General features: G+C 46.4%; 1 protein-coding gene across 1 annotated transcript in view; it reads left to right on the forward strand.

Annotated features, from left to right (window-relative positions):
• TXNDC17 (thioredoxin domain containing 17) overlaps positions 1-26113 on the forward strand; it is a 77067-nt gene extending 50954 nt beyond the window's left edge. Inside the window, exon 4 of the mRNA XM_078679333.1 lies at positions 24953-26113. Within this exon, the coding sequence (XP_078535459.1) occupies positions 24953-25021 (69 nt within the window). The 3' untranslated portion in view covers positions 25022-26113. The remainder of the gene's footprint in view (positions 1-24952) is intronic.
• Positions 26114-27017: the final 904 nt, after the last annotated feature.

The raw sequence follows: 27017 nt of genomic DNA on the forward strand, positions 1-27017 counted from the left end.
TTTCAGTCCTTCCCTCCACACTCTCTATGGGGGCAGTTCAGATGAGGTCACGAAGGAAGGGGGAAAACCGGACTGTCTCTCTCATGGACAGTTGCTCTCCCTGTGGAATTCCCAGGCTAGTTTCTTTTAGTTCTTCACAAGCAGCTCAGGACATCCTTCCCAGGGGCACTAACAGGTTTTGAGAGCTAATAATGACAACACGATGACAGGTCTTAGTCACTAGGCAGGGGGTCACATCAGCCAAGTGGAGTAGCCGGCCCGTGGGACGATCTAACCCCTTCTCAGTGTGCCTTCCTCCCCACACTACCGCTTCACTCCTCACCAGGTTCTACTCAAGCTCTCCGGTCACTCCACAAAATGGCCGCCCTGGTTCTGACCCTCTTATAGACTGGGCCCTGGCTACTGGTACTGGCTAGAATGTTCTAGAGCTTTCCCATATAACCCTATGGCCCAGGATCCTGAGGTAAAAATGTGGCAGTACAAGTCTCCATTTTGTCTCTCCCTATTCTCCATTTTAAAGAACACCTGTGCCTCAGGAGGATGTAGGGGTAATAAGGCACTCGGAACTCTAGGGACAACACCAAAAATTGTAGTGGACACAAAAAATAAAATAAGAAAATTAGGAGGCACAAAGGGGACAAAAATAAAATAAATAGGAGGGACCACCCAAAGGGCCGACAGGTCTAACACCTTCATTTCCACAATGCAGGGAAAATCCATGTATGTACATTTTAAATACAAAAAAAAGATGTTTTAGGAGAACCGAGTTTTAGGAGAAATCCGGCCCAGACTGGCACGTAAAGTCAGTGTAGCAAACTCTTGCACACCCTCCTCCAGATTGTGAGGCATGACACTGCGCCACACTATGAATACATTACTGAAAACTAAGGTGCTTATATGCACATTTTCATATGTTGCCATTTAAGGGGACTGGTATAGAAGGAAAATAGATCTTCCTCAGAGCACACATGCGGGTCAGTGGAGAGCCGGGATTCTGGGCTAATCACTTAATCTCTGACTCCCCGTGCCTGAATGTGTAAGTAACTGCGCTGTATGAATATGCAAAAAACATAAACGCGCGCTTCTTGGACTTCCTTACTTCAGTGGTGTTGATAGTTTCACCATACTTGTTCTCGCGCTGTGAGCCCGATGCCGCCGTCTGTAGGGTCAAATAATGCAAGGGACGTCCTCGCGCCACGTGTATGAGTGTAACAAGAGAAACGCTCTACAAAATTCTCACTCGGGACGGTGTGTGAACCAGGAAGGGGTCTTCACTTAAATTGAGACGAAACCGTCCGCACCTGCCCTCCCTCCACCCCACACCTCCCTCCAAGCTTCAGTGTGACTCTTCGTGGTCTCCATGTAGTTAATCAGGCACTGTCAATTAATGAAGAGCTCTGCCTCAGAGGCCCGGGCATGCTCAGCGCACAAAGATCCTCTGAGGCTCGGCCGGTGTCCCTGGAGCACGGGCCCCCCCCCCCGCACCGCGGGGGCTGCGTAGGCCTGTGTTAAGCCCCTGCTTGGGGCACTGTGTTCGAGTCTCCGCAACATCCTGTGATTCTGGGCAAATCACTTAAACTCCCGTGCCTAAATGTTTTTTTGAAAAAAATGAAATGTGTAATCCTGAAATGAAACTGATACTAGTGTTAAGCGCTTTGATACCCGATGTCTCGAGTCTAGTTCCCGCTATATAAAAATTCTTAAGAAACATAATTTTTTTAAAACCTATAAAATGGGCATGTGATGGGACTGTGGTCAGTTTGTCACTTACCCCCTTATCTACGACTGTTAGATATAGTTCTCCAGTATTAGGGGTGTCTTTCATAGATTCACATGCCTGAATCATTCCCCGTCGTCGGAGTGGGAGTCCCACGGTACATAAAAAAGCAATAATATGCCATAATATATATAGCAAATATCAGAAATACTAAACCAGGAAGTAAAGTAGCACCAGCTACAGTAGAAAAACTTCCACATTAGTGACTATCCTAGTCGTTATGTATTAGTCCAAACTGCAACCAATCAGGCGACAGCACCCACCAGAATGTTCTCCCCAGAGGCTCAGGCTCTCAGATATTCTACCGCACGTCGTGTGAAGGGAGTCTCCCTGAGCTCTGCTCAGTTTTTTCTTCAAGACTAGTAGTTTCTTAAACTTTTCTCAGATGTCTACCTCTAAGTCCCTGTTCAGGGCTTGTGATTCTTGTGGGAAGCTAAGATTATTCAAGGAAGATCCTCACAAAAAATGTTTATATTGCCTTTATCCTGACCATAAGGCAAAAGAGTGCAAGATCTGCCGGACCTTCCCCCCCTAAGACCATCAGAGACAGGGAAGGACAACTGCTGTTGTGGCTTAACAGACTAAAGGACAAGGACGACCCGTTATCTGAGGTAGGAAGCATGGCCTCTGGTTCTTCACTAATGTCTGTTAAGAGGAAGGCTGAAACTGAAGTTTCATCTCCAAGGGCGAAGGTGGTAAAGAAGGCCCAATCCTCTCTGGATACCTCTGGACCTAGTGATTTAAATAAGACTCTTCCACCTGTTAAGATGGATAGTACGCCCTCTAAGAAGTCTGGGAAATCTGCAGTTCCCAAGAAATCTTCAAAGCCTGTGCCTCCTCAGTTGCCACCTTTGACAATTTCAACGTCAAAAAAGGAGTATGTTTCCTCTCATGTGGCCACGTCCACTACCTGCACTATGACTTTCTCCTCACCTAAGCCGACTTTAGTCATGTCTTCGGCCTCTTCGCCTACTTTGGTTCATGTGCAGATCAGGCCTATCTCGTCGTCGTCTGTGGTCCCGTCGACGACGGCTAAGGTACCGTCGACGAGCTCCTCATCTACGGCCCTGATGTCGATGAAGAAAATGTTGCCGTCGACGACGCTCTCGCCGACGACGCTACCGTCGACGTTAAAATCCTCGTCGACGATGAAATCCACGTCGACAAAGCTACCATCGACGACGCCCCCGTCAACGATAAAATCCTCGTCGACGATGTTGGCGTCGACGACCTCGTCGACGAAGAAATCCTCGCCGCTTATGAAATCAACGTCGACAAAGCTACCGTCTACGGCCTCGACGACGGGCCCGTCGACGATGTTACCGTCGACAGAACAAGCCATTCAGCAGCAACAGGCAGGCTTGTCGGCGACGAAGGACACCCCATCGACGCCAACTCTATCAAGCTGCACTACCTTACAGGTTTGGTCAGCACAGTCATCGGGGATACCGTTACCATCACCTGCAACCACAGCTACGTTGTTGAAGAAAAGAGCTACTAATGACGCAATTTCTTCTACGTTAGTAGTTCCAGAGAAACTTTTGGATTCAGATGAGGAAGGATCCTATGAACATCCTATGAAGATGAACATTTTGGAGCAGCCAGAAGTCCGTCTGACCTCCGAATTAAGATTCAAGATGATATGGAGGAAGACCTGCATGAAACGGAGCCTGTTTCACATGAGGACAGACCTGCTTCTAGCACGCAAATGCCTGAGGAATTATTTTGCAATCTACAATATATGCTCAGTGACTACTATAGGCGTTTCCCACCTTCAGAGTCAGGCGACTCTCGGGTATCTACACCAAGACATAGAACAACAACGCCGCTTTCAAGGCAGGCACAGCCGGTTGTTGCAGTGACGTTGGGGGAAGGACATGCAACGTCGCCCGCGTCACAAGTCACAGCTCCTCAGGCAGAAGATGAAGAGTACTCAGATCATGAACAGCAAGAATAAGGAGAATTAGACAATCAGTCAGAATCGTCGGAGTATGAGGATTATAATGCAAATACGCCCTCTCCGGCAGAACCTACTTCAGCACAGTCACCTCCTGTGGACATTGCCACATTCCACAAGATCATGGATAGAGCAACAAGGAGGTTCATGATTACTATGGAGTCAAAACAAGAAGACTGCTTCTTGTATGACTTTAAATCTACGCCACAAAAACAGAGTTGGACCATTCCTATCATAGAATTCATTTGGAAGGAAGGACTGAAGATCATGTCCAAGCCAAATTCTTTGCCAGCATTGCTCCCGAGAGTGGATAAGCAATATAGAGCACCAATTTCATCTCCAGCGTGCCTCGTTGGACAGGCGAAAGCAGACTCTGTAGTTGCGCAAGCGGCGCAAAAGAGGTCTTCTAACCCAACATCTCAGGTCTCTGTTCCGCCAGACAAAGAAGGGAGACGTCTAGACTCTATAGGAAAAAAGGTTTCTACAATTGCAGCCACAACCGTTAGGGCTGCTAACTCTCTAGCCATATTAGGGAGATACGATAGGCAGATGTGGTCGGACATCTCGCCGTATGTGGACAAACTCCCAGAACCAGATCGGGCCGAAGCTAAGAAGATCCTTCAGGAAGGAGAGTGTGTCTCGTCTGAGATGATTGATGCTGCAGTGGACGTTGCTGCCACAGGTTTTCCTCAACTAGCCGGTGCAGCTGTTCTCAGGAGGCAAGGATGGTTAAAGGCGACATCCTTTCGGCAGGAGGTCCAAACAAGAATTATAGATATGGCATTTGATGGGGAATTCTTATTTGGAAAGCATGTTGACGATGCTCTAGAATCCATCAAAAAGGATACTGAGACCGCACGTTCGCTGGGCACTTTACAATACAGGAAGTCTTCCTTTCGTGGAGCAAGAGGAAGAGGAAATTTCTCCAATAGAGGAGGCTATAACCAACAGCGCTCTTATACTTCCGCCCAGGGAAACCAAAGATACCAGCCATATCGTCAACAGTCTTACGGACAGAGAAGAGGACATTTTTCCCAGTCCCGAGGAAAATCTAACTATCGTGGAAGGGACAATAAAAAGTGAGAAACGCATCCTGCCACCACTTTGTCCCAACCCGAACCAAATTGGAGGAAAAATATCCCAAAATTACTTGAATTGGTCCAAAATTACCACAGACAAGTGGGTTCTGGACGTAGTAGCCAGAGGTCACATTTTGGAATTCGTAAAAACCCCCCCAAATTGCCCTCCAAAAGGACCGCCTCCAGCACATCTTAAGGAGCTGTTTGCCCAGATCAACATTATGATTCGGAAGGGACTGATAGAAAGGGTACCTCGTCATCAGAGAGGAAAAGGCTTCTACTCAAGGTTTTTCCTTATCCAGAAAAAACCGGGGGAATGGCGCCCCATCCTCGACCTGCGTGCCCTAAACAAATCCCTCAAAAAATTGTCATTCAGAATGCTGACACTCCAAGAAATCCTCCAATTTCTTTCGACGGGAGAGTATATGGCGACGCTCGACCTTCAGGATGCATACTTCCATGTCCCAATCTTTCCCAGGCACCGGAAGTTTCTAAGGTTCAGAGTGGCTGGCAGGGACTTCCAGTTCAGAGTTCTTCCCTTTGGACTGCGCTCAGCCCACAGAATGTTCACGAAGATACTGGCCCCGGTGGCAGCCCACCTTCGAATGCAGTCTATACAGATATTTCCATATCTAGACGATTGCCTTATCAAGGCCAGTTCTTTCGACATGGTAAAAAGTCACATACAAAAAACTCTCTCGCTGATGCAAAGCCTGGGTTTCTCAGTGAATTTCGACAAATCGCACCTCACGCCAGCAAGGAGGAAGACCTTCTTGGGAGCGACACTGGACACCAAGCTCGCCCAAGTATTTATCTCGAAAGAGAGGCAGGAAAAGATACAAAGTTTGGCTGCGACACTGTTGTTAAAAGGGTGCGTTTCAGTGCGCATGTTCAAATCCTTTCTCGGGATGATTTCTTCATGTATTCTTCTCACCCCCAACTGTCGTCTGCGGATGAGGCCCTTGCAAGAGGAGCTCAGTCGCCAGTGGTTACAGGTATCGGGGTCCTTCGAGGATATCATACAAATAACACCTCAAATGCGAGAAGCGATTCAATGGTGGAGTCAAGGTTGCAACATACAAGTGGGATGCTCTTTCCTCACAGAACTGCCCAGATTCATAGTAACGACAGACGCTTCAATGACAGGCTGGGGGGGGCACACCTTCAAGGCATGACGGTCAGTGAAAAATGGAACAAGATCCAAACGAGAATTGCACGCCATCTTTCTAGCTCTGAAATCTTTTCAGGCGACCCTAGAGGGCGCCACAGTCTTGATTCGGACAGACAACACCACCTGCATGCATTATCTAAACAAGCAGGGAGGCACAAGATCAGCCTATAGGTGTGGCAGGGTATACTCAGACATGAGTCCCTTGCTCACTGCTCCATCAGGATTCAAGCAAGCCGGGCCGACGAGGCTGAAATGCCAGAAACCGGTAGCTTGTATCCTTTCTGGTGAAGAATTGGCTTGGTAGTTTGGTCTGCCCTGTTCCCATGATGCACTGGGCCAGGGACAGACTAATTTGCATATAGCCAGGTTCTGAGCTGGGATGGGGCAGTGAGCTAAATAACGGTGATGGATCAAGCCCTGATCTTTGGACTGGGTAAGAGTGGTCCGCTTAATTCAGACACTCTGTTCATCACCACCCCCTTTTCTGAATCGGCTGTCACAACAGGCACAAGAGATTTGGAGTTGGGCTCTGACTCACAATATACATCTGTCAGCTGTCCATGTCCCGGGAATCGCGAATGTGTTAGCGGACTCTCTCAGCAGATCAACAAGCTGCACCCACGAGTGGGAGCTGCACCAACCATCTCTAGACCGCATCTTTCAGACTTGGGGGCATCCGGATCTGGACTTGTTTGCGACGCACCAGAACCGGAAATGCCCATACTTTGCAAGTTGGGTTCCCCACAAGGACTCGTGTGGCGATGCCCTTTCGATGAATTGGAATCAAATATTCGCCTACGCTTTTCCACCGCTTCCTCTGATTCCGAAGGTCATCAAGAAGATGAAGAAGCAGCCATGCCGGTTGATTCTGATTGCTCCATGATGGCCCCGGCAATACTGGTTCACCGAGCTACTCCTTCTCTCGGAATGCAACCCAATCCAACTTCCTCGCATTCCGAATCTTCTATCTACCCAGAACGGCAAGGTGTACCATCCGGACCCGAACTCGCTGAAATTGTCAACTTGGCTCCTCAGCACATGGAATTTGCACACTTAAACATTCCACAGGATTGCCAGGAGGTACTTGCGAAAGCCAGGGCTCCATCTACGATCAAGACCTACCAATTCAAGTGGAGACGTTTTTGTGCATTGTGGAAAAGTAAATTTTGCCATGTTCTGTGTCCCTACGCCTCATCCATCATATGTTATGTGTGCATGACCAATATGCATATGTTATTCCCCATTTCTGATTAAAGACGCAATTACAGTTGTGTCCACCTCTAGTATGTTAGTTTCTAGTCCTCGTGAATACTACGAATATCAGGCCTATGTAAGTAATGTTGCCACGTTTCTCAGTGTGCACGTTATTCAATTATAAAGTCCCCGTTTCCAGGCCTCAAAAGGGCCCGGACCACAGATTCAGCTCCTGTCTCCTGAAAGCCTCGCTGAGGAGCGACACAGCCCCCACCTGTATCCTCGACCCTTCACTTACTTCCTGCCTTGCAGTGCCCGGTGCACCCCGGCTCTGCCTCTGAGTCTGCCAAAAGTATGTTATAGTTCCTGCTATCAGTTCAGTCCTCCTCCTCTGCATTCCTAAGCTACTGAACTGCATCAATAGTTTCCGTCATTGTCTAGCCTTCTCGTCTCCACGTTAGAGAAATACTGTATTTAATGGTCATTTAATATTCTTCACGCACTACATGTAGAATAATGCATGGTCCGGTCTTAGAATCAAGTTAGCTTTTCCCCTCATGACTTCTAGTTTATATCAACATGTTCCCTAAACAGTAGATACCAGATAGGGTTTAGGTACATGTCGCTCCGACCCTCCAGACTCTAGTCTCTGCTCCTAGCACAGAGTTCGTAGCCCCCAGCTTCTCCTAGTAATACGTCATTGCTAGTTTTCGCGCACCATTAGGTTAGAGGTCCCGGCTCCTTAGGTAGCCCCCTCCAAAGTTTCCGCCCATTCATGACATATTCTGTTACGTTTTGCACCACATGTCTATGTATACGCCCAGTTACACCCAGTTACACCTCTTATTTCTCTTATCTCTCGCGACTGCTACGCGTCACGCCTCCTACTCCACCTACTGTTACGCCTACTGCAATGTAATGCTATGTGTTTGCGCTATGTATATAAGTCAATGTTTTGTTATTAAATGTTAGCGCGCTCATCCCAGACCCAGCCCCGGCAGCTGCCGGGCCTTATTGTCCTATTCCCATGCAGGTTGTCCTGATCCTGTCCTTATGCTGTAATAAACCTGCAGAAACTCCTACTACCTCGAATCTTGACTCTTATTTATTGAGCTATCTGTTATGCTATAAGTCTAGTCAAAAATAGGGTATTATTTATTTATTTACCACATAATGGCGCCCGAATAGGGACCTGCCCTTTCCCCACGCGTCGGTGAAGCCACGCCGACCCCCTGACCCTCTGCAGTCGTGACGGAACCATACTGGCCAAGTGCAGACATTTCTGCTTCAAGTATCCCTCAGGCCCACGGAGGAGACGGAGGAGGCGGTCCAGCATCCGAACGAGACGGTGGAGGAACGCGGCGAGTCCCGACCAGAGCCCAAGCCGAGAGTCCAAGGTCCGAGGTATCCGGAGGCCCACCCGTAACTGAAGTCCGAAGTCCGAAGTTCGTCGTCGTAGTCCAGTCCCGTCCGAGGCCTTCCGTTCCGTGCTGCCCGGTGAGTACCATTGCTGGGGTAGTGTCTAGACAGGGTCAGTCTAAATTGACTCCTGGTCCGTGGGTTGGTGGTACCCAAGCCCACAAACGAAGTGTTCACCTAGGTGGATACGGGTCTTGATGCGTTCCTTTATGGGACCGGTATGTTCCGTACTGTTACAGCAGTGCATCCAGTAACTCTAGTCTGTTCCGTTCTCGAGAATTCTGTTCTGTTTCTGTTTTCAGTATTTTCAGGTAGTATTCTGTTCGAACTGTTATTTATAATGTTGTTTAATGTATTTCCAACGTCGTGGTATGCCTGAATTGTTTTCCCAATTGTTATTGTTTTTTCGTGTATTGTATTGTGTTCCGATTCAAGTTTAGAATGCCGCTCTTTTCCAAGTTACGTCAGTTAAAAACTAGAAAGGGTCTGCTGGAAGCAGCAGTTCCTGTTCCGCCTAGGGACAGTCCAGGTCACTTTATGTATCAGAAACATGGCATAAGCGCCATATTGTATCTAGATTTATGGGTAGAGTATACCAAACAGTTAGAAGAAAAGTATAGATGGCCCGTATCGGGTACATGGGATGCCGAATGTATCATGCGAGTAGAGGAAGCATTATGGAAAAAGAAAGCCAGACAGTCACAGAAAGATGCCATCGAGTTATGGCGTAAGGAAGCGCATAGAAGAACGGAAAAGGAAGTCAGAAAGTCAGAGTTAAGTAGAGAATCCCAAGAACGAGCCCAAGAAAGAGAATTAATCGAGATAGGTGAACAAGTCAAAGCCGAACAGTCAGACAGACAGAGGCATGCCCTTATTAAGGGTATGTATCCTCTCCTTGCCGAAGGTTTGCCAAAAGCGACCCCAGAGGCACCCAGTAATTTCCCACCACCATTAGTTCCGACCAAGCTACGTCACAAACCGACCGCAGCTGATATTTTTATTTCGTCCTATTTGGATGATACAGTTCCAGAATATGCAAATCCAGTTCGCGCTCCACCTGTCCCTGTAAATCAGGCACTTCCTGTTCCTCCAGACACCGGAGTACCTGTTACGGTACCCCCGGGTCAGCCTGCCATACAAGTTCAGCCCACGTTACAATTACCGACCCTGCAAGCACGAAGAATGTCAGTCGACGATTCTAGTATAGGGGCCGCAGGAGGAGGTCCTCCTCAAACCCCGCCGCCACACAAACGTTTATCAGCACTCGAATTACATGCTCAAGCATCACAGCGTACTCCTAAAAGTAATAAGTCTGTTACAGAAATCAGACAAGCCCTTGCCGAATGTGTCTATGACGCAGTCCCAGGCGAGTATAATATGGTTTTATATTCCGTACGTGTAAGGAGGGTGACCGAGTATCTAGTCACCTTACCAAATATGAAAGAAGATCTAGACAGAATATATCGTTTCATCCGTACAGGGGATGATCCAGAAAGTATTGGCGAAATTATGTCTCAAAGGAAAGCCGAGATTCAGCTCATGATATTAAAGTTCCTGATCAATTGTCTAATAAGAGAACAAGATTACCCGTCTAAAGATCCCGCCGAAATGAGAATCCTAACAAGGTGGAGTGATAATATAGCCGAGGGTAAGCACAAGACCATTAGTGCCATGGAAAGTATGTACAAGAAAATTCGTAAAGAAATAATAAGGTTACACGAACAGCGTAAAGCAGCACAAGTAAGCGAGAAAGAAAGTATCTCTGATCCTGAAGAGGAAGACGAGAATCCCGCCAGAATAGCGTATGTAGGAAAATCCAGATTTCCAGATCGCCATTTACGTCCAGAACCTAAGTCTATTTTTCATCATCCAGCACCAGAACAAGGCTCCCTAGAACAAGTATTTCAAGCTACCGATCACATTCTGAAATCACGAGTCGGATATAGCGAATTAAGTACCATGCACGAACAAGAACTAGCCCGATCAGCAGTCCGATGGATTACTGATTCTACCACTTTTCCAGACGAAATAGTGGCACAAATGTTTCTGAAACTGCCCCCAGCCGAGCAACGACTGGTGGGTATGTATATGATCCAGCACCTCATTACCCTGTATGAGGGTCAACATTCTGATCCAGGCCCGTTACATGATATCCTGAACGAGTTACTCCAGTACAGATGGAGAGGTCTAGGTACCGATTTAATTAGTGTCATTCTAGAACAGCGCCACAAGTATAGAACGTTCCTGAACCCGCATTTTGTTCATGTCTCACCCCCAGAAAGTAAACCATTCTACATAGACAGACAGAATCCGCTACGAGAAGTCCACCCAGTCCAAGGGGCGGGTGGCGTAATGCAACGAGTGTTTGTATACACTCCGATATCAAAGATGGAACTTCTTGAAATGAAGAAATTAATTCCCTGTCATGACAAAGATCCAGCGGGGTTCCATAGAGAATTAAAAGACATGCTCCGTATGGGAGAATACACGTACCCAGATATAATTAAAATGTTAAAGGTCCTGTTACCCGCAGGGGTGTATGAAAAGTTAAAAGAAAAAGAATGGGAGGTGGGAGAGAAAAAGATCGATTGGACAGCTCTAGAAGCTGAAGACAAGGCACGAGTACCAGGTACCGGTCTTGGAGATAAATGTAAAGAATTACCAGAATTATTGATTCAAGTTTTACCCAGATTATTGACAACTAGGAAAGAAGACTGGGATGCAATCTCAGCCTGTAAACAGAAACAAGATGAGGATATTAGTGATTTTTATTCTAGATTTGAGAAATGTTTCAGTATTAACAGTGGTCTCAAGACAAGTAGTGAGTCATACCCTCATCTTTTCGTTACCAAATTAGTCGAGAATTCAAGTCCACAAATTAAAAACCGAGTTTTGAAAGTCGAAAGCACCTGGCAAGCAAATACTCCGTCCCAGATGCTCCAGATGCTCCAGTATCACCAGAATAGAATTAGAGAAGAGCAAGAACACGAAAGAAAACGTATGAAAGACACGAAAATGAAAGTGCTAGTTGCACAGTCTATTCCTCAAGACAGTCAGAAGAGGGGTCCGAATCAAGCCAGTCACCCTGCGGCTCCCGTTAAAGGGAACTGCAATTATTGTAAACAGCCAGGTCATTTTATAAACGAGTGTGCAGTTCTGAAACACAACATAGCTACTGGTAAGACTAAAGAAAGGCCACGTCCGCCGAGACAAGAACAAGTTTCACAGACTCCTCAGTCACAGAATGCACAACAGACAGTTTCCGCACCGCAGCCTATTGCTGCAACACAGCACGTTACATCGCAGATGTACCAGTATGCACAGTCCGAGTATCCAGAGTACCAGTCATATTCATGAAACAGCCTAGAGAGGGAGGTAGGCTTGCCTCTCATCGAGATACCTGTAGACCAAGAAGGTCCCTATGTTCACAGTCAAGTATTAGGGAAAGACAGAAAGTTTTTGATCGATACAGGGGCAAGTAGGACCACAATTAGTCACGCCGAAGTACCAGGGGCTCCGCTCTCAGGCTCAAGAAATGTTTCCCTTGGATTTTCAGGAAAACCCATAGTTAATGAGATATCAAAGCCAGTTACTCTAGAAGTAGGTCCATTGTCCCGTACTACTGATCTGTTACTTACTAAGTCATGTCCAGAAAATCTATTAGGCATTAAGACATTGAAAGAATTAGGTGCAGTTATTTGCTGTTCCCCAGAGGGAATACGTCTGTTCCTACGTGACTTTAAGGGTCACTATGTATTACGAGATTTTGATTCAAGATTGTCTAATGTTCCGCAGCATTTATGGGCGCAAGGTCCAACTGATGTAGGTTACATGCAAATCACACCCTATCGTGTGACTCTCAAACCAGGTGTAGTGTTACCACGAATCAGGCAGTACAGATTGCCACCTGAGGCTGTAGCAGCCTTATCCAAAATTATTGACGAGCTCATGGCTCAAGGAGTAGTTGTAGAAACTGACTCCAATGTATGCAATTCTCCGATCATTCCAGTCATGAAACGTACTGATCCAAATGCACCCCCAGTATATCGATTAGTGATTGATTTGCGAGAGCTTAACAAATGTATTATTCCTCAGTACCCAGTTGTTCCAGACATTTCTTCCCTGTTAACAGCCATTGATTCCGAAGCCATGTTTTTCACTGTTATTGACCTCAAGAATGCATTTTTTAGTGTTCCAATTCATCCAGACAGCCAGTTTCTTTTCGGATTTTGTTTAAATGGAAGGAGCTATATGTTTACACGCGCTCCTCAAGGTTTCACAGAAAGCCCTAGTATTTACAGTCAAGCACTCAAGAGACAACTAGACAACATTCACATGCCAACTGACACTGCCCTGCTCCAGTATGTCGATGATCTACTGATCACAGCCCGTTCTGAACGTGACTGCGAGCGTGCATCACTTACAGTTCTGTATTTTCTAGCCGAGATGGGGCACAAGGTGTCACCTTCGAAGCTTCAATTCTGTGTCCAGCAAGTGGTATACTTAGGACACTTGCTGTCCAAGAGGGGTAGGCAGTTGACACCCGACCGTATCCAGTTAATAGCGAGTCTTCCCCAGCCCAGAACCCAGAAGGAGGTACGTGCCTTTATCGGCCTTACTTCTTATTGTAGACAATGGATTCCCCAGTATGCATTCCTAGCCAAGCCACTGATACAGTTAACGATACAGGAGGCAGCCGTATCGACTGTCCTCCCTTGGACATCTGACCATACACTTAGTTTCAACGAGTTAAAGAAAGCCCTATGTCAAGCTCCAGTTCTAGCTACACCGAACTACAGTAAGCCTTTTACACTTTTCGTTACTGAACGCGAAGGTACAGCATTATCTGTCCTCACACAAGATCAAGCAGGTCAATACAAGCCCTGTGCTTATTTTTCGAGCACATTAGATCCAGTCGCCCAGGCGTTGCCTGCGTGCCTCAAGTCAGTTGCAGCCACAGCACTAGCTATCAGACAAAGTGATTCTATAGTTTTAGGACATTCCCTGACAGTACAAGTTCCACATTCAGTAGAAGTTCTTTTAAACCGAACACAAACTCAGCACTTGACAATTGCACGTTTAACAGGTTATGAATTGACACTGTTCCAGCCACACATAGAAATTAGACGCTGCAACGTCCTGAATCCTGCTACACTGTTACCATCAGTTAGTTCAAATCCAGACACACATGATTGTGTGGAAGTAGTTAACATTACGACAAAGCCAAGACAAGACCTGACAGACATTCCGTTACCAGATCCTGACCTGACACTTTATGTGGATGGTTCATGTATGAGAACTAGTACAGGAGAACTAGTCGCCGCGTATGCAGTGACTACCGACACTGAAGTTATTTAAACACACCGTATTGATACCCTGTCCGCTCAAGCAGCAGAGCTAGTTGCTCTGACACAAGCCTGTATACATGCCAAGAACCTGAAGGTTAATGTTTACACAGATTCACGTTACGCATTCGGAGTTGTACACGACTTCGGAGTGCTCTGGCAGGAGAGAGGTTTTATGACTTCTCATGGAACCAAGATTCAGCATGGTCTCCTTATTCAAGCCCTGTTAGATGCCATACATTTACCGACATCTATTGCTATCATGAAGTGCAAAGCACATACGAAAGTCACTGACATTATTTCCCAAGGTAATGATTTAGCAGACCGCACAGCCAAGCTTACAGCACAGACTCCAGACATTCCAGTTAATCAGACACAGACACATACTCCAGATCCGATTACATGCATGACAGTTAAGGACCCTACTCAAGATGTCATAGATATCCAGTTACATGCTACTCCCGATGAAATCAAGAAATGGTCTGTACAAGGAGGGGTCCAGACAGATCAAGGATGGTTAACGAAGGGTAGAGCCACATGGTTTCTCCCCGATTCTATGGTTCAAGTCATTATCAATACCGCACATAGTCCAGCACATTTAGGAGAAAAAGCTATGTTAGACAGTATCCAGAACATTTGGTTCAACAAGCATTTACGAGCTGCAGCCAAGCAGAAAGTCCGTACCTGTATGATATGTTGTCAGTTTAATCCAGGTAAAAGTGTCCCGGTGGAACAAGGTGGTTTCCAGCCCCCTGACCACCCTTTTGAGGTTCTCCAGATGGATTATATTCAAATGGAGCGATGTCGAGGTTTCAAGTATGTCCTTGTAGTTGTATGCGCCTTGTCCAGATGGACAGAAGCATATCCAGTCCCAGATTACACAGCCGCGACCACTGCCAAGCAGTTGGTTCGTGAATTCTTCCCTAGATATGGACTCCCTAGAGTCGTATATTCTGATAACGGCCAGCCATTCTCATCTGAACTCATGAAACACGTTTCCCTTTTGTTAGGGTACCAGTGGAAGTTCCATTGTGTACGCCATCCAGAAGCAGCTGGACTAGTCGAAAGGCATAATCAGACTCTGAAAATCCGTATAGCAAAAGTCTGTAAAGACAAGGGTGTGGACTGGTTAGTAGCTTTGCCAGTCGCTCTGTTTTACATGCGTATGGTCGCACATTCCAGATCAGGTCTGTCCCCGTATGAGGTCGTTTTCGGCCGCCCCCCTAACATGTGGGGTACTCCTAGACCCCGAAGTATTACCGATGTTTCATGTAATATGTTGACAGATTACCTAGCTTCCTTGATGTCTGCCCTCAACTCATGTCGTTCACAGGTTGCCGCCGCATTTCCAGACAATACCGAGGTGGCACCGCACGAGATCGTTCCAGGCTCCCTAGTGATGATCAGAAATTTCGACAGATCAAGTCCGCTGGAACCACGTTGGAAGGAGCCACGTCAGGTCCTCTTGACCACCCGAACTGCCGTCAAGTTGGAAGGCAGGAAGGGGTGGGTCCACCTTTCTCATGTAAAACTTTTCAAAGGATCGAAACCAGTCTTCAAAAACATTTCCAAGAACATTTCCCAGGATTCGAAGGATTGCCAGAACATTGTTTTAAAGGACTGTCCCGCACAAAACATTATTACAACCCCTCCCTTGTTAGAGAAAACTCCGCAACAGGAGTATAAGTTAAAGCTCAGGTCTAATAAGTCAGCCAGTTTGATTGTATAAGTCCTCCCCTAGGTGAAACGGTTAGACTGTTTCTGACATGTATAAAATAGACCCCCATAGTGAGAGAGTCAGTCAAAGCTCAATCAAATGTATCGTTTTTCTGAGTTTCATATTATTCATCAGCCTAATGATTTCCTGCACCAGCTACGCTTTCTATCTGTGTTTTTCAGTTCCTCATGTAAATATGTCTGCTCATGCTACAGTAGAGCACACGTTTAGTGATCTGCCTCCTCACGAATATTCATACCGCCTCGCCATGCGTAATAACACATTTATCCGTATGTTACATTATTCACACCAGACCAGCAATGCCACTAATTGTTGGGTGTGTGGTCGACTCCCCCCTTTCCAGACACCGAAGGGAGTTCTGCCACTCTTTCCTTATCCATTCTCACACAATGGTTCGTGTGGAGCATGGTCCACGTTAACGTCATCCTCAACAGATATGTCTTTTCTTAACAGTACATGTTTCCCAGACAAGCAAGGTTTCCCCCACAGAACAGGTTTAGATTTAGAAAATGAAGTATATAATTTAGGAAATTATTCGTCGAATTTCATGGTTCTGAATGTTCAGTCTGATACTACTCCAGACTCACCCGCTATTTCAGTACTACCAGTCAAAGGCGAATTATGTGTCCGTAGTTATGGTTCTATACATATAGGTCATAGTGAATGTACTACTGTTATCCAGTATAGTGACAGTGGGAAATCTATTTTCAAAGCTTCACGTCATTCTTATTTTATTTGTGGTCAAACTGCATATGTCCGTCTGCCCCTCGATTGGGAGGGAACCTGTTACATTGCTTTCCTACTGCCACCTGTTTTTCTAGCCCCACCTGACTATCATAGGAATTCTTTCTTAGTACACACTAGACACAAGAGAAATCTCCCGATTGTCGACTATACTGAAACCGCCGCAGAGCAATTCATTGATATAGATAAAGGTGTTTTCCCTTATTTAGGTACAGTTGTAAATAGTAAGCTTATTCGTAGGTTAACAAGAACCCTTGAAGCAGTAGTAGATGAGACTGCCTCCGCTCTAGGTAACTTAACTGAAGAGCAGTCCTTTATGAGAATTGTCGTTTTACAGAATCGTCTCGTCCTTGACGTCATACTGGCCGATAGGGGCGGGGCCTGTAGAATTCTCGGATCCAGTTGTTGTATTTTCATTCCTAATAACGCGCCGTCTGTTTATTCAGCTATAACCAGACTCCATAAAATTGCCCATCTGTTACACCAAGATCTAGGCACCTGGACATGGTCCGGTTGGTTCTGGAATATAATTTCCGCATGGGGATGGAAAGTCCTGTCCTTCTTAGGTATTGCAGTAGCGATCATATTTAGCTGCTGCCTCTGTATACAATGTGGCCCTGCGATTTGCAGCATGTGTGCTACCTCTTGTATTCCTAGTCCCAAGCCCCGTTCTAAATCTCGTTCCAAGGCAATTCGAGACGAGCAAATGGTACTGTATGAAATGATAGATGGTATCATGAATATTGATGTTTCCTGATGAAAACGTAGTGACAAGGAGGGAATGTGGAAAAGTAAATTTTGCCATGTTCTGTGTCCCTACGCCTCATCCATCATATGTTATGTGTGCATGACCAATATGCATATGTTATTCCCCATTTCTGATTAAAGACGCAATTACAGTTGTGTCCACCTCTAGTATGTTAGTTTCTAGTCCTCGTGAATACTACGAATATCAGGCCTATGTAAGTAATGTTGCCACGTTTCTCAGTGTGCACGTTATTCAATTATAAAGTCCCCGTTTCCAGGCCTCAAAAGGGCCCGGACCACAGATTCAGCTCCTGTCTCCTGAAAGCCTCGCTGAGGAGCGACACAGCCCCCACCTGTATCCTCGACCCTTCACTTACTTCCTGCCTTGCAGTGCCCGGTGCACCCCGGCTCTGCCTCTGAGTCTGCCAAAAGTATGTTATAGTTCCTGCTATCAGTTCAGTCCTCCTCCTCTGCATTCCTAAGCTACTGAACTGCATCAATAGTTTCCGTCATTGTCTAGCCTTCTCGTCTCCACGTTAGAGAAATACTGTATTTAATGGTCATTTAATATTCTTCACGCACTACATGTAGAATAATGCATGGTCCGGTCTTAGAATCAAGTTAGCTTTTCCCCTCATGACTTCTAGTTTATATCAACATGTTCCCTAAACAGTAGATACCAGATAGGGTTTAGGTACATGTCGCTCCGACCCTCCAGACTCTAGTCTCTGCTCCTAGCACAGAGTTCGTAGCCCCCAGCTTCTCCTAGTAATACGTCATTGCTAGTTTTCGCGCACCATTAGGTTAGAGGTCCCGGCTCCTTAGGTAGCCCCCTCCAAAGTTTCCGCCCATTCATGACATATTCTGTTACGTTTTGCACCACATGTCTATGTATACGCCCAGTTACACCCAGTTACACCTCTTATTTCTCTTATCTCTCGCGACTGCTACGCGTCACGCCTCCTACTCCACCTACTGTTACGCCTACTGCAATGTAATGCTATGTGTTTGCGCTATGTATATAAGTCAATGTTTTGTTATTAAATGTTAGCGCGCTCATCCCAGACCCAGCCCCGGCAGCTGCCGGGCCTTATTGTCCTATTCCCATGCAGGTTGTCCTGATCCTGTCCTTATGCTGTAATAAACCTGCAGAAACTCCTACTACCTCGAATCTTGACTCTTATTTATTGAGCTATCTGTTATGCTATAAGTCTAGTCAAAAATAGGGTATTATTTATTTATTTACCACAGCATGGTGCCAGTCTAACGGTCTCCATCCCATTTATGCCAAGCCAGATCAAATTCTACCCTTCTTTTTACACTTGGCCAGGTTGGGTTTGTCGCATTCGACTCTTAAAGTCTTCCTGGCTGCCATTTCTAGATTTCGTCAAGATGGATCAAACTCCTTGTTTTCCGAAAGGATCATTCAACAATTCTTTAAAGGATTGTTTTGTATGTTTCCGCCTGTACGGAAACCTCCACCTGCATGGCATTTGAATATCGTACTAACTCAGCTCATGCGTCACCTTTTTGAGCCGATCCATAAGGTGGACCTGAAATCTTTAACATGGAAGGTGTCATTATTACTCGCTTTAACATCTGCTAGAAGGGTGAGCGATATTCAGACATTTGCATCTAGATCGCCTTTCATCCAATTCACCACGAACTCGGTTGTACTACGTACTAATCCTCAGTACATGCCAAAAGTGCCTTTGGATTTTCATTTGAATGAGCCGGTTGTCCTCAAAACATTCTTTCCAGCCCCACAGTCTCCGGCTGAAAGAGCACTGCATTCGTTGGATATTAGAAGATGTCTCAAGTTTTACCTTTCAAGAACCTCTACCATTCGCAAGACAGACCAACTGTTCGTAGCTTTTGGCCGGCAACGCCAGGGCTGTGCAGTTTCAAAACAGACCATTGCTAGATGGGTCTCCTCTACAATTGGACTTTGCCATCAGCAGGCCGGTAGACCCTTACAGGCCTTGCCAAGAGCACATTCTACAAGGGCGGTTAGCTCTTCCACTGCCCTTTTTGCTGGTGTGCCTCTACGACAGATCTGCAGAGCTGCTACATGGTCTAATACATAACGACTAGGATAGTCACTAATGTGGAAGTTTTTCTACTGTAGCTGGTGCTACTTTACTTCCTGGTTTAGTATTTCTGATATTTGCTATATATATTATGGCATATTATTGCTTTTTTATGTACCGTGGGACTCCCACTCCGACGACGGGGAATGATTCAGGCATGTGAATCTATGAAAGACACCAATACTGGAGAACCACCTGTTTACAGGTAAGTAACTATTGTTCTTAGGTATAGTAGCCTATAAGAAAGTGAACAAACACTAGATAAAAATAATGAAGCTTGGCTTGCTTGACTGACAAAGAGAATAATCCCTAGGCTTTCAAGGGAGCCCACCAGTCCAGTATTGAAACATTGGGGACTAGAGTTGAGGAATTAGGTAACAGTTGAATGCGGAATCAGAAACTGACTACTACTCCTACAGACTGCGATATAACTGTATGGCATCTTGCAATAGCGACTCTGGGAGTATCATTAGAATGTTGGGTGCTCCATTGATGACAATGGAGTGCTCTAGCTTGTAATGGCTGGTAGATGCCTGGAGTTCCAACATTCCAATGATGTCCTACACAGCTGTTGCTGTGAACAAAGGCTTCACGAGGTTGCTGGGATTATAGTCCCCTCTGGCTCTTTGAGGCCTTTGTTGTATTTGTTAGAACATTCAGCCCTCCCGTGGCAGAATGTTCTAATAGCCTTAGAGCCCTCTGTAGCTGGGCTATACCGGCATTAAAGTTCCGCTCCCTTCGGCACGGGCTTTTAATGCTGGAGAAGGCCTTTAATGACCGGTGTAGCCCGCTACTGTGGGCTAAAAGGCTATATTAGAACATTGGAATGTTGAGAGCTCCATTAAAGACTATCGAGCAGTAGCAGCCTACATGAACTGGTATAGGCCCACTGCACTCAACATTTCAAATTTCTAATGAACAGCCTTTGCCTTTCTTTCCCTCCATCTCTAAAATTCATGGAGTAGGCAGGGAAAAGCGAAAGGCTGAGGTTATGCTCCAGGGCACACACCAAAGCCTTCTTCCCTGCCTCCTTCGTATCAGCTGGCTGATAAAAGCTGCTTGGTAAAAACTACCAAATATTAGGATTCTTCTTCTCCAAGACCTAGATGGATTCAGTCTGTAGCGTCTTTTCCAAGACTATGGTGATGAGGGATGTGAGATCTTTATCTTCTTAAGTTACGAATGGCCTTGTCAAGTGAAATATCTGCAACTGGAGCCACGCGCAGAAGCCAATCTCTGGAGGTCTTCTCACTCTTCATAAAGTTTTCAGAAGGTTATGTTATGTTATGTTATGTTAAGGTGATTTATTGTGCGCACAGATACTCCAGCCAAGGAGCGTCCCGGCGCAAGGACAAGGCAAAACACAACACAACAGAGAATAAAGACAGAGCCACTAAAACAGGAAAGTTTTTATCGCCCTCCGAAAAGTCAAAAGGTCCTCCATCAAACGAATTTCAACAGGGAGGGAGTTCCATGCTGATGCAGCCACGACCCTGAAAGAACGGCCTCCCATACGGCTGAGCCTGAATCTGGGGACCACTGCAAGGGCCAAACCCTGGGAACGGAGACTGCGGGTGGGGACATAAAAGGAAAGGCAGCTCGACAAAATTTCCGGGCCGATACCTCTCAGAATCTTAAAAGCAAGACACAAGATCTTAAAGAGAATGCGCTTCCTAACCGGAAGCCAATGTAAAGAGCGAAGGACACCTGCCACAGAACTAAATCTGGGCAGGCCAACAATCGCTCTCGCCGCGGCATTCTGAACCCGTTGCAAACGGGTTAGTTCGGCCTGGTTAGCCCCAGCCAGGAGAGAACTGGCATAATCCAGGCGAGAGATGACAGTAGCCTGGATCACCAGTTGCCTGGTTGGGGCATCAAAGAACTTGAGTACTGGTCTCAAGCCCCTTAGAAGTCCAAAACAACAGGCCGCAGTCTTTTGTGTGTGCCCTACAAAGGAGAGGCCGGCATCCAACCATACCCCGAGATTTTTCACCTCCGACACCGGGGTCGGAGTAGGTCCCAGCTCTGAAGGCCACCATTGGTCGCCCCACAGCTCCACTCCCTTACCGACGACCATCACCTCCGTCTTTGTGGCATTAAGCTGAAGGCAATTGCCTGTCAGCCAACTAGCCACCGCCTTCAGTCCAGACTGAAACCTGGGGGCCGCAATTTCCGCGTCCCCGCTGAGAGTAACCGCCAGCTGTGTGTCGTCGGCATATGAGACCAAGGTTAGGCCCCACTGCCTAGCGACATCAGCCAGCGGTCTCACGTAGAGATTGAACAACGTGGGACTCAGCGAGGACCCTTGCGGAACCCCCATGGCCAGCGGTTGGTAGTTGGACTTGAAGGGAGGAATGGCAACACAGAAGGAGCGGTCGTCTAAAAAGGAGCGGAACCATTGCAACACCTGACCGCCAATACCAGTCTCCTCGAGCCGGTGCAGGAGGATGCTGTGGTCCACCGTGTCAAAGGCGGCGCTAAGGTCTAACAAAATAAGCGCCGCCGTTTGACCAGCATCCAACCTTGCCCGGAGATGTTCCACCATCACAAGTAACGCGGTTTCCGTACTGTGCCCAGCACGGAATCCGTTTTGTGTGGGATCGAGGGCATTGGTTCGTGCCAAATGCTCAGACAGGGCCAGATTGACGTGGGCCTCAGTAATCTTGGCTGGCCAGGGTAGCAGCGAAATGGGGCGGTAACTTTCAGGCTTAGATGGGTCCAGAGTGGGCTTTTTAATAATTGGGGACACCACAGCTTGTTTCCACTTAGCTGGAACTACTCCCGTTTCCAAGGACAGATTGACAAGGGAGCATATAACTGAACGCCCCATAAAAGCCTGATCCCGAAAAAGAGCAGGCCTTACCGGATCGGATGGGGATCCGGATTTAACTTGCAATGCAAGTTTGTCAAAGCCGTCCGAGGTGAGGGGGGGGAAAACAAGCAGAGTAGTCTGATGGTGAGCCCCATTGATACTTTCCTCACTGTGCCCTGTACCAGAAAATGTCCGATAAATGGCTTGCACCTTCCCTAAAAAGTAGGATGCGAGGGATTCACAGTGGGAAAGAGAGCTTTCGGTCGTAGAGGTGATCCGCTTCGTCGTAAGATCTTTAACGGCCTTAAAGATGGCTTTCGACGGATTAGAACTGTTCCGGAATTCAGCGGCATAGAAGGCCGCACGGGCTCGGCAAATAGCTCGATGGTATAGCTTAACGGACCTGGAGTATGCGGCTTTTAGGTCAGCCCCATAGGTCTTCCTCCAAGCCCTCTCAGCCCGTCTACAGGCACCCTTTAAAGCCCGAAGGGCGCCATCGTACCAGGGGCTCGACTCTCGAGAATTGATTTTAGTTGATACAATAGGTATCAGAGAGTCCAAGGCCCTGGTGATCCAAGAACAGAAGAGGTCATACCCCTTTTCTACATCCGTCAAAGGGCCGAGCGGCTCCTCTAATAGAAGACGATGAAAGTCTTCTAACCGAAGCTTTTTCCAAGCCCTCTTCTGAACCCGTCTAGCCGAAGAGATGGAAGGGGTGGCAAAGACAGGGCATAGGATGGATACCAAGAAGTGGTCTGTCCACTCCACCGGTGAAACAGAAGTAATTTGAATCCCCGGCAGATTAGTGAACAAGGGATCCAAGATATGCCCCCCTGAATGGGTAGGCTGGGAAACCATCTGAGGGAGTTGAAAGGCCTCCAAGTCAGAGGAGATGGAACGTACCGTCAAGCCAGAGAGGGTGTCGAAATGCAGATTTAAATCTCCCATGATAGAAAAGTTGGCACAGTCTGCAGCCAGAGGGCCAACTATATCAGGGAAAGCATTCCTAAACACCACATCACTGCCGGGTGGCCGATAAACGACCATACCGGACAGGGTAAACTCAGGGCTGACGGAGACCTTGAACAGGGCACTTTCACACCCAGAGATGCTTAGGGCAGTCCAGACACAGGGATAGATAGATTTTACCACTAAGGCTACACCGCCACCCCTACCCCGCCTATTCAAGGTGTACATCGAATAGCCGGGTGGGCAAGCTAGATTAATGATAGCGGTGTCAGCATCCTGTAGCCATGTTTCAGTCATGGCAAATATATCTGGAACTTCCTCCTCAATGAGGTCATAGATGTTCTGGTAGTGTTTCAACACCGACCTCACATTCAAGTTCAAAATCTTCAGGGCAGTAGGGATATCGGCAGTACGGCAGGTCTCCGAAGGCAGAATCCCTGGGAGAGAACGCGGAGAGTCAAGAGCCCACCCATTACAAGGGCAATGGTATGGGCCACGCAATGGGTGTACCGGTGGAAGGGTACAACAGCAACTTACCTGCCCAATGGCCAACAGGCAGTCCCGTGTGTACGCCCGCATGATGGACCCCGGCGGAGTAATAGTTGAATAGACGAGAGCCAGAGCCAGCCACGTCCAGCACGTCCTGTCGCGGACGGGCGCAGACGGGCAGGACTCTGGCTTGACTCAGGCGCGAGTCAGGCGCCACCGCTACGCGTCACCGCTGCGCGACACGAGCGAGCTTTAAGTAGGGCTCACCTGTGGTCATTAACAGCGCTGGAGCGCTGAACCAATGGCACACTCGACCCTTGCCTCCCCCAAGATGGCGACCGGGCGCCAGACACAAGAGATGTAAGGTAACAGGTCCGCTCAAAACGCGGTGGGGGGCACAATTAACATGCAAGTGTGTGGGCACAGCGTAGAGGAGTTAAAAGCAGGGAAAAAAGCAATTTAGGAAATAAAATACTAAATGCGGTAATTTTAAAAACGAAGCTGCGCTTACACGCAAATTACTGCAGCATAGCGCGCGTGCGTGCTAATACCTTTCCAGAGGCAGAGCTAAAGAAATGCTCGCCTTAAGTAGGGCTCACCTGTGGTCATTAACAGCGCTGGAGCGCTGAACCAATGGCACACTCGACCCTTGCCTCCCCCAAGATGGCGACCGGGCGCCAGACACAAGAGATGTAAGGTAACAGGTCCGCTCAAAACGCGGTGGGGGGCACAATTAACATGCAAGTGTGTGGGCACAGCGTAGAGGAGTTAAAAGCAGGGAAAAAAGCAATTTAGGAAATAAAATACTAAATGCGGTAATTTTAAAAACGAAGCTGCGCTTACACGCAAATTACTGCAGCATAGCGCGCGTGCGTGCTAATACCTTTCCAGAGCGGGGGAAAAAATTATTGACAATTCTGATTTGTGCCATGCTGTCATTCAGTTCAACTGTGCCATTGTTGATGATAAAAGCCATTTTTGTCTATGACCGCTTTATCACCTATACCCTTCTCCACCACCTCTCCCTCTGTGACTGCTCCCCTTTGCTTATGGGGTCCATATTAATTATTGGTAAAGCCAGCATCGACAACAGCACTCTAGACAAGATCACATTAATTACATGCTGGCCACAAGTCATCTATGACAATCATGACTCGTTTGTCTGAACCCATCCACTTTTTACATTTGTCTATTAGGTATTTGTTGTGCACTACCTTTATATAAAACGTCTGCCTCAAAGAACAGAATTGAAAACATACAGAAGTGATATTAATCGTTATGGATGATGTGATACTACCCTTTAAAGCTGTTACATTCTTTTCTTTGTTACACATTTTGTGGTAGATTAAATCTTAGCTTGTTGAGCAAAGCTGGAGGACATATACTGATGTCTATTAATTGTGTTCTCCTTTTTTTTTCAGCATGAGAAGTTGGTTGAAGAACAATGTATGAAGAAGGACCTAGTCCAGATGATGTTTTCTGAAGAGTAATATTTCTACCAATGTTATTTTGTTTATATTACAGATTTTTGATTCTCAAATCTGATCAGTTAGATCTGAATAACTGATGAATGAGACTCCAGTTGTAAGTTCTTTTAGTGATTCCAGATGATGAACATGTTAATATTCACCTGCCCAATCCTTCAGCAACTCTGAATAAGAGACAGGTCTCACATTCTGCTTTTGCAAGGGGATGGTGTATTGCTTGGTGTACAATATATAACAAAAAGCCTCATAACTCAAATACAAAATGTGCCAGGAACAAGCAAGTTTCGGAAACTGGTATAACACTTGTCTTCATTCCATTTTCAAATTGTGGTCAATGCTCACTAGGGAATCCTAATATCCCACTAAACCTATTAAGGGCCTCATTTCATTTATAGTATCAGCTACCATATCTAGATATCTCTGTGCCTTAATAGGTGCAGCTGCCATGGCGGCTGATCTGTATGCACTAAAGGTTTGCTGAGCCACTGGCATGTTTTATGCTACTGCTCAAAAAACGTGCTTTACATAAAGTTCCAAACCGGAAGAAAAACAAAATACTAATGAGCCCGACACCCTGGGAGTTTTCTTTGGGGTCATTGTACTTTTTTCTGCTGGGGAACTACCAGGCTTTCCTTGGCTGTTCCAAAGTACTTTGTGCCATCCGCTCTAAACAGGATGGAGGGTCTGAGGTACGTACTTGACTACTCCAAGCCCATCTGGCTGTTGGTGTAAGGTTTTTGCTGGGGGACACATGACATTCCACCTGACTTCAAATACAGCAAGTGGGCAGTCTGTTTGGCAGGCAGGGTACTATGCCATGTTTGTGTTAGAGTACCCTGTCTGCCAAACTCTAAACGAGGCCCCAAGTTTTTTTTTTTTTTTAACAATCTTCAGCCTAGAAATGTCTCCATGTGACCACTGCACAGTTCTGTTTTTAAAAATTTGTCAGTGTAGTTTTCCCCTTATCTGACATAAATGTGAACTCATATTTCCGAGTGTTGTTAAGTAATGTTTGGTCATTGTTGTCCTGATTGTTAAAATAAATTACTATTTTGGCAGAATATTGTTAAAATAAATTACTATTTTGGCAGAATACTCCTCAAAACTTCATTCTTTTGTAATCGTACTGGTTCTACGTGGCTACCAGTCACCCTTTTAAATTTGTGCTAGCTGGCTGCCGATCAATCTGTTCATGTTAAGAGTAGCTATTTATAACCTTGTATTTCTAAGATCTAAATACAGAGTTTTTTATACTGCAATTGTTTTTATTAGAAAATTGCTAATGCAGTAGTGCTGGGTCAGAATCCGTTACATGTATTAGAGTGGTTGGGGCGGAATGTATTATGTTCCAATGATATGGCTCATCTGGTGCAAAATTTCATTATTCTTAACAACTATGGAATCCTCGTTGGTTACTGTCTTTTCCGGTGCTACACAAAACATTTATCTCACAGGTTGCTGCTGTACTTCACACCATTTTAAGATCATAAAAACCATTATTAACTACTTTTTGCCTTGATAGAGAATCGGACAGGCTTGCTCATCTTGGTTTAGCTTTCAATGTGTGTTTGGATCTCGCAACAGTCTGCATTCCTGTGCACCATCAAGATCTTGGAAAGCACTCTGAAGACTGCAGTCTTGACACAAATGTGCACACTTGGATCTTTTGCCTTACACTGTGGCGCTGAAATAGCTGAAGATGGCAGAGGAGCCCATCGAGCCCACGCTCATAGACGAGAGCGTGGCCTGCCCTGTAAGCTAGGCAATAGCTAAATGAAGAGTCTGCTTTAGACAGGAGTTCATAAAACAAGGTGTGCTACTACCAGTCTGAAAGCTGAATAACACAACAGCGTGATTCAAAAAGCCCAACTTGTACAATTTGCCTGACAATTAACTTTAGTGCACTAATGTTGGAAAAAGGAACTGCCCCATGTCAAGTGGGGACCGCACGGGCCCCCAAAGTCCATCCCCACCAGACACCCGCCATGGTGTGCTGAAG

This window comes from Lissotriton helveticus, chromosome 3_1 (genome assembly GCF_964261635.1).
Source record: "Lissotriton helveticus chromosome 3_1, aLisHel1.1, whole genome shotgun sequence".
Taxonomy (NCBI): domain Eukaryota; kingdom Metazoa; phylum Chordata; class Amphibia; order Caudata; family Salamandridae; genus Lissotriton; species Lissotriton helveticus.